Here is a 9,060-nt window from a genome sequence, read left to right on the forward strand (position 1 = left end):
CTATATATATATATATATATCTATATATAATATATATATATATATATATATATATCAATGCATGTACACCTTTTTGCACTGCATATATATTATATATATGCTGGCCTGTTCTTGCGTAATGCTCACATATATAATATATATATAATAATAATAATACAAAGAATAATAATAAATAATAAATAATAAATAATAATAATAATAATAATAATTCTTACGGGGTCATCCTGCAGTGTATACATCAAATTATTTGAAGAAAAATTTATCCAAGGCGGTTGGCCAATTGACTCCAACTGACGCGCAGTGTTCATCGCCTCAACCAACTGAACACCCAAACCCTAAACCCTAAACCCTAAACCCTAAACCCTAAACCCTAAACCCTAAACCCTAAATAGTAAACCCTAAACAATAAACAATAAACCCTAAATAATAAACCCGAAACAATAGACTACAAACCCTGAATAATATACCTGAAACAATAAACCCTAAACCCTAAACCCTAAAAAATAAACCCGAGACCCTACACCCTAACATCCTAAACCCTAAACCCTGAAGCCCTAAAATCCTAAACCCTCACACCTTAAACCCTAAACCCTAAACCCTAAACCCTAAACCCGAAACATGAATTGCTTACGCTCTTATGCTGGCCCTTCATACACTCTAGGAATGCATGCAATGAGGGTTTGCAATCGCGCAAAACAGCCCCAAAGACAGTTATCTCGTTGCTGCAGCTACGCTTGAAGGCTTCATTCCACAGCTGCATGCGAACAGCAGCAGCAGCAGCAGCAGCAACAGCAGCAACAGCAGCAGCAACAGCAGCAAAAGCAACGAAGGTTTGTTCAAGGCTCCTCTCCCTTCCCCAGCCGCAGACTGTCAAAGTGAAACTCCACAGCTATTGCTGCTGCTGCTGTTGCTGCTGCTGCTGTTGCTGCTGCTGCTGTTGCTGCTGCTGCTGCTGCACCCAAACCCTAAGCTCTAAACCCTAAACCCTAAAACATGAGACCTCAGCAGCCCGTCTAGCTTAGTGCATAGGTGTGAACCCTAAACCCTAAACCCTAATCCCTTTGAAAGTTTGAGCAGTACAGGTATGTGTGTTCGACCACTGAATTGTGTGGTTTACGGTGTATATGTTGTCTAGGGTTTAGGGTTTAGGGTTTAGGGTTACCGTGAGTTGCTGCAAGACGAAGAGAATAAGTGCAAAGGAGACAGATGCTGCTTGAGCTAACCCGAACAAACCATCAAAAAGTAATAAACGCTGAGCTCGAGAAGCAGCAGCAACAGCCGGCCGCCCCAAACCGCGCAGCTCTCCAACACCATCGAAGACAGAAGTGCAGCACATCATCAAAACCTCTGTGTACATACACCTCAAACAATAAACAATAAAAAAATATATATATATAATACGATATACAAGGATTAAGGCGATGTATATGTATATACACCTCAACTGCAGCACATCATCAAAAATTCTGTGTACATATACCCCAAACAATAAACAGCAAGAGAAAAAATATATAAAATAAAAGAATTAATCCGGTGTATATACACCTCAAATAGTATAAGCAAGAAAAGAATAGAAAATAAAATAAAAGAATTAAAAACAAAACATAATTAATAACTCTCTGTAATGTGCGTGTACACCCTAAAAACAAAGCAGGAAAAGTAAAGGTGTGGATACACTCCAACGACAGCACAAATGAGATAAACAATAAAACAAATATAAATAAAATAAAGAGAAAGACATAAAAGAATAAACAAAGAACGAAGGAGACACAAAAAAGAAAGCCGAGATAAATGCAACAGAAAAAAAGACAGAAAGGAGACAGAAAGAGACAAAAAATAATTAAAAAATAAAACATAGAATAAATAAATAAATAAAAAGATGAGGAGACAAAAAATAATAAAAAATAAAGATAAAAGAAATAAATAAATAAAAAGACGAGGAGACAAAAAAGAATAATAAAAGAAAGACAAAAGGAGACAGAAAGAAATATTAGAGAAGACGCAAATGAAGACAAGGAGACAAAAAGAAGATGAAAACAAAAAGAAAAGAAAAATAATATAAAAAGAAAAGGAGACAGAAAGGAGACAAATATAAAGACAAAAGGAGACAAATAAAAAGACAAAAGGAGACAAACAAAAAGACAATACAAAACAGAAAGAAAGACAAAAGGAGACAAACAAAAAGACAAAAGGAGACAAATAAAAAGACAAAAGGAGACAGATAAAGAGACAAAAGGAGACAAATAAAAAGACAAAAGGAGACAAACAAAAGACAATAAAGAAACAAAGAAAAGATTAAAAAAGAAGAAGAAACAAAATATTGAATACCTCTGCAGCTGTCTAAGGCTTCACAAAAATGATTTGAAATAGAGACTGTCTCCTCCGCCAAACCCTCCTTCGTGCAGCTCTGCATGCAACCACAAACCCTAAACCCTAAACCCTAAGCCCTAAACCCTAAACCCTTAACCCTTATCCCTAAACCCTTAACCCTAAACCCTTACTCCTAATCCCTACAAACTAAACACAAAACCCTAAACCCTAAATTCAAAACCCTAAATCATCAAACCTAAACCCTAATCTATAAACCCCTAAAACCCTAACCCCTAAACCCAAATCCCAAACCCCAAACCCCAAAACCCTAAACCCTAAACCCTAAACCCTAAACCCTAAACCCTAGACGTACCTGGGTTTGTTTGTGTAGGTTCATAGCTCTCCTTAAAACTTGTAGTATGAGGCACTGCTGCCTATACACCCCAAATAACACAGCGCAGGTCGAGCAGCAGCAGCGAGAAGACCCCAAAATGTTTGTTTGGCTGCATGCAGCGGAAGGCCAAGCAGAAGAAAAAGAACTGCAAACTGAGCCTGAAAAAAACAAACAAGAAAATAATTATAATAATAATAATAAAAATAAAAAAATAACAATAATAAATAATAATAATAATAATAGTAAGTAGTAATAATAATAATAATAATAGTAAATAGTAATAATAGTAATAATAGTTAATAATAATAGTAAATAGTAATAATAATAATAATAATAGTAATAATACGAATAAACCCTAAACCCTAAACCCTAATCCCTCTTGAGCCCCAATTCACATATTATATTATGTATAATATAAAACGTAATTATAAAAAAAGAGGAAACAAAGACAAACAGCAAAAGCAAACAACAGCAAAAAATAAATAATAATAAACAATAATAATAAGCAACCCTAATAAACCCTAATAAACCCTAATAAACCCTAGTAAACCATAATAAACCCTAATAAACCCTAGTAAACCCTACTAAACCCTAGTAAACCCTAATAAACCCTAGTAAACCCTAATAAACCCTAGTAAACCCTAATAAACCCTAATACACCCTAATAAACCCTAGTAAACCCTAATAAACCCTGAAGTAGATGCTAGAGACCTACCATTAAGGCCTTGCTGGAGCTCTGCAATATATCTGTCTATTTCTTGAAGACGCGCCTCCCCATAATCCAAAGAGGGTTGCATTATCACAAAAAGAAGACGCAGGCGTCTGCAGCACCCCAAACCCTAAACCCTAAACCCTAAGCCCTAAGCCCTAAACCCTAAACCCTAAACACTAAAGAACCCTAAACCGTAAACCCTAAACGGTGAACATTAATAGGTAAATGCTGATTTAGATTGCGGGGAGCTTCATTTCATTTGGTTTGCAGCCAAGGTGCGCGGTTAGGGTTTAGGGTTTAGGGTTTAGGGTTTAGGGTTTTTGTTTACCTTGCCCTTCCGGGAATTGAGCGGCGTAAAGATGCAATAGCATCTTCTAATGCAGAGTTTGAGTAAATCTGTTCATCTGTCTCTTCTTCTTCTGTCTCCTTTACATTGTTTAAAGCACCAGAAGCATCTGCTGCTGGTGCTGCTGTTGCAGCAGCAGCAGCAGCAGCAGCAGCACTTCCTCCTTGGTCTCTCCGCGATTTGCACGGCGAAGAAGTGCAGCAGGAGCAGCAGCTCTCTGCTGTCTCTTGCTGCTGAGGCTCCCAAGCAGCAGCAAAAGGAGAAGGGGCCCCCCTACCTATGAATCCTGCAACAGACTGCAGCACCTGCTGCTCTGCTGCTGTTAGAGGAGCAGCAAACAGCTGCTCACCCCCTGTTGCTGCTGCTGCTGCTGCTGCTGCTGTTGCTACTGCTGCTGCTGCTGAAGAAGAAGAAGAGGATATAATAGAATTGTTTGCTTTATCAGAAGATAAAGAAGAAAAAGAAAAAGAAGCATCCTCTACCGACTCCAGGCGTAGCAACGCATGCATCGATTGGCTTCCAAATAAACGCGAAGGCCAAATGCTCTTCCAAGGGTCAGGACGCCTATAAATCAACATCAACATACAAACGCATGCATGCATGCATGCATGCATGCATGCATGCATGAATGCATGCATGAATGCATGCATGCATTCACGCAGGCATGCGTTTTGCATGCATACATGTATGCATGCATACATGTATGCATGCATGCACTTTGCATGCACGCGGGATGGAGGGTACAAGAGAGGGAGGAGATGAATACAACCCTAAACCCTAAACCCTAAACCCTAAACCCTAAACCCTAAACCCTAAACAAAAGAGTAAAGGAAGAACAAAGCCAACATATTTAAAAAAAGCAGACAGAAGCAGAGAGGCAAACAAATAAATATGCAAACGATGTACTCAGTAAATAAAAAACGCAGTTAAACAAATAAACAAACAAATAAACAAACAAATAAACAAATAAACAAATAAACAAATAAAGAAACAAACAAACAAACATCAGAAAGAAACAATAAAGCAGGCAAAGAAACAAATAAATAAACATACATCTCAGCAATCCAATGAGCAAAGAGGGCCTTCTCTTCTACTGCAGCAGCAGCAGCAGCAAACAGGGGCTCTCTAATTGCAGAGAGGAGACAGTCTCTATTTTGCTGTTGTTTATCCGTTTTTCTGTCTCTTGTCTCTCCCTCTTGATCTTGCTTCTCTCTCTTTTTATCTTTTCTTTCGTCTCCGCCCCCTTCCTGCTGCTGCTGCTGCTGCTGCTGCTGTTCTTTAAGTGCTTTAAGAGCCTTCAGCAGCAACAAGGCTCTCCTTGCTGGATGCGCCAACTCATGTGCAACTAACTCTTCTCCTCGCAGCAAACGAGGGGCCCCTATACCCAAATCAATACTCGTCAAAGGGTACAATGCCCCTAACAATGCACCCCGAGACACAGGGGCCCCCTTAGGGGCCCCCCCATCAGGGGCCCCCTCATCAGGGGCCCCCACATCAGGGGCCCCCCCATCAGGGGCCCCCTTAGGGGCCCCCCCATTGGGGCCTCCTGATGAGGGGGCCCCTTCGGGGCCCTTTCCTTCAGTAGTTTCTGTGGGGGGCCCCCTATGGGGGCCCTCTGAAGTGGCCCCCCCATCGGGGGCCCCTTTGGGGCCGTCTATCTCTGGGGCCCTCTGTAGGGGGCCCCCCTCTTGTGTGTTTGATTGATCATAGGTGGTAGGGGTAAGAGCTATTGCTGTTAACAGCCACTGCAGTGATTGATGCGAGCTATGATAAGAGTTTAGAATCTGCTGATGAAGATTTGACGAAAGACAAAGAGATAGAGATGCATCTATTAAAGAAGAAGAGGGCCCAGGGCCCCCTAAGTCATACAGACGAGAATAAGCACCCTACAAAGAAACATACAACATATATATATATATATATCTATATCTATATACCTATATCTATACTTATATATATATATATATAAGTGTATACAACTAAAAGTATTTATGAATATATATAATTAAATGTTTATAAGGAGAGAGAAAAGAGAGACAGAGAAGAAACAAAAGAGAGACAGAAGAAGAACAAAGGAGACAGATTGAAGACAAAGAGATATCAAAGAAATATAAAAAAAAATAATAAAAAGCCAAAAAAGAAAGAGACGAAAAGGAGCAGCAGCATTAGCAGCAGCATTAGCAGCAGCATTAGCAGCAGCATTAGAAGCAGCATTAGCAGCAGCATTAGCAGCGGCATTAGGAGCAGCATTAGCAGCAGCATTAGCAGCAGCATTAGCAGCACTGCAGCAAGAAGAAAAAGAAGAGACAAGGGTTTGAAGAGTAAGCAAAGGAGACAGACAAGAAAGCTAACAAACCTGCAGAGACACCAGAAGCCCATCAAGAGAGTGCTGCGTCTGCAGCCCGAGCAACCAGTATTCAGAGAGACAGCTAAAGTTATTTTCTTCTGCTGCAGCAGAAGAATACTCTGCATACTGTACATACACCCAAACAATACACACATGCCCCCCTACACTAACACCTGCTGCTGCTGCTGCTGCTGCTGCTGCTGCTGACGCTGCTTTCGGTGCAGCAGCAGCAGCAGCTGCTGCTGCAACCTGCAACTGTTGCAGCTGGTGCTGCAGTAGCAGCTGCACTGACACATCCTGCTCCTGCTGCTGCAGCAGCACCAGCTGTTGCTGTTGCTGTTACAGGTTGAGGTGTACAGACAGCTGCAGCAGCAGCAGCAACACTACAGCAGCAAGGAGAGAGACGAAGAGCCTCCAGGAGACAGAAAGGAGACAGAGAGGAGGAGACAGCAGCAAAACAAATAGACGAAACAAAGACGGAGCAAAAGATATAAACAAACCCTGAAAAAATAAATAAAAAGAATGCATTAAAACAAACAAACACACTCACCGAGCTAGCCGTCTCCTCTTGCGTATCCACCCACATCCTACACAGCTTCCCCACATGCAATCTGCAGCAGCAGCAGCAGCAGCAGCAGCAGCAGCAGCAGCAGCAGCAGCAGCAGCAGCAGTAGATGTAGCAGCAGCAGATACAGCAGCAACAAAGAGGGCTTACAAAGTGTGTAGGGTTTGTACGGTTTAGGGTTTATAGGGTTTACAGGGTTTTTAGGGTTTAGAGTTTACAGGGTTTAGGGTTTATATGTTTGATGGCTTAGGGTTTAAAGGGTTTACAGGGTTTTAGGGTTACGAGGGTTTATAAGGTATCTAGGGTTTAGGGTTTAGGGTTTAGGGTTTAGGGTTTAGGGTTTGTGTGTTACATATATCCATAGTCTAGCTGAGCACTGGTAAGGAAGAGCCCCAGAGACAGCAGCAGCACATGCTTAGCATCAGCAGCAGCAACAGCAGCATCAACAGCTAAAACATTTCCTGCTGCAAAGGAGACGCCTAAGCGCAGCTGCTGCAGCACCGGAGACTCTGCTACACCCTCCACCGATAAACCCTGTACAAATAAATATATAAATAAATAAATATATAAATAAATATATAAATATATATATAAATATATTTGTTTATTTATAGGGTTTATATAGTATTATATTATATTATATAAAATAATATTAAATAATATTAAATAAAATAATAGCGTACAACATATATATTATATATAATATTTTGTATTTAATATATACTATGTACATATTGTATACGGCAACCTGCCGCAGCAGCAGCAACAGCAACAGCAGCAGCAACAGCAACAGCAGCAGCAACAGCAGCAGCAGCAGCAACAGCAACAGCAGCAACAGCAGCAACAGCAGCTAGCTGCCCACCGCGTCAATCCACGCGAGTGCCTCAAACAAAAACCGTCGCCGTATCCAAGCTGCAAATCAGCAGCAAAACACAGCAGCAGCAGCAGCAGCAGCAGCAGCAGCATAGATGGATGCTAAAAAGATATGAGGCATTTGCTGCTCAACAGGGAGCGCAGCAGCAGCACCACAACCATAAACAAAAGCAGCAACAACAGCAACACTAACAGCACAAGCAGCACCAGCACATGCAGCAGCAGCACAAGCAGCAGCAGCAGCAGAAACAACAGCACAAGCAGCAGCAGCAGCAGAACTAGCAGCAGCAGCAGCAGCAGCAGCAGCAGCAGCAGCTTACGGTCTTGCTCTTGAGTGCCGTCTTCTTTTCTCGTTTCTTCCTGCTGCCGATCCCACCGCAGCAGCACTTCAACAGACAACCCAACAAACTCTGCAGCTAGACATTCCAGTCGCTTGCGCTGCAGCAGCAACAGCAGCAGCAACAGCAGCAGCAGCAGCAACAGCAGTGGTGGTGAGTTTGCTGCGCCTTGTTGCATGTAAGCGCAGCAGAAATCCGCAAACGCCAAATCAAACAACACACACTGCAGAATTGCTGCTGCTGCTGCTGCTGCTGCAGCAGCTGCAGCAGCAACAGCAGCAACAGCAGCAACAGCAGCTGCGGCACCAACAGCAGCAACGGCATCCCCAAGTGCACAAATACTAGCAGCACCAACAGCAGCAGCAGCAACAACAGCAGCAGCACCAACAGCAGCAGCAACAGCAGCAACAACACCAGCAGCAACAGCAAAAACAACAAAAGCAGCAGCAGCAACAACAGCAGAAGCTGCAGCAGCAACAGCAGCAGCAGCAGGAAGCTCACAGTGCTGTGCAGCAGAAATAGCTGCCGCCACTCTCGCAGCCTCTCAGCAGCGCTGCTGTTTATTTTGCTGCAGTCGCCAAGCGCTACAAAATTAACAACAACAAACACAAAAACCCTAACACGCATGCATGCGCCTTTGGGGCTTTGGCTGTGGTGTGCATGCATGCATGCATGCATGCATGCATGCATATACCCTGAACTAACAATGCATGCATGCATACATACACCCCAAACGAACAATGCACGCATGCATGCATGCATACACCCCAAACGAACAACGCATGCATGTATGCATGCATGCATGCGCACATGCATGCATACACCCTGAACTAACAATGCATGCATGCACACCTAGTAGGGCTTTATCTACAGTAATGAGGCTTCTTAATGTGCGAGTATTTGCTTCAGCATCGAGAGCAGCAGCAGCAAGTGAAGACCGCAGCTGCAGCAGCAAACTCCGCAGCAACTTCTGCTGCTGCTGCGTCTGCAGCAACACCACAGCATAATTCATAGCAGACACACGCATAAAGCAGCAGCAAAACCAGCAGCAAGTGCAACAGCAGCAGCAGCAAAAACAAAAACAATAACAGGAGCAGCAACAGCAAAAGCAGCAGCAGCAACAACAGCAGCAAACAGCAGCAGCAGCAACAAACGCACAGTAGACAACCGCAAAA

At 42.6% G+C, this 9,060-nt stretch overlaps 1 protein-coding gene across 1 annotated transcript; it reads right to left on the bottom strand.

The window, feature by feature from the left end:
* Positions 1-215: 215 nt before the first annotated feature.
* Positions 216-6,405, bottom strand: EAH_00054750 (hypothetical protein, conserved; the record flags this gene model as incomplete). Its single annotated transcript, XM_013393919.1, has 10 exons — positions 216-320; positions 454-467; positions 869-965; positions 1,163-1,347; positions 2,329-2,407; positions 2,684-2,862; positions 3,420-3,526; positions 3,745-4,326; positions 4,816-5,620; positions 6,402-6,405. Coding segments are annotated over 10 exons (2,157 nt in total), but the record flags the coding sequence as incomplete, so codon positions are not given.
* Between the last annotated feature and the right edge of the window lie 2,655 nt (positions 6,406-9,060).

This window comes from Eimeria acervulina, genomic scaffold (genome assembly GCF_000499425.1).
Source record: "Eimeria acervulina Houghton genomic scaffold, Eah_scaff1059, whole genome shotgun sequence".
Lineage (NCBI taxonomy): Eukaryota > Apicomplexa > Conoidasida > Eucoccidiorida > Eimeriidae > Eimeria > Eimeria acervulina.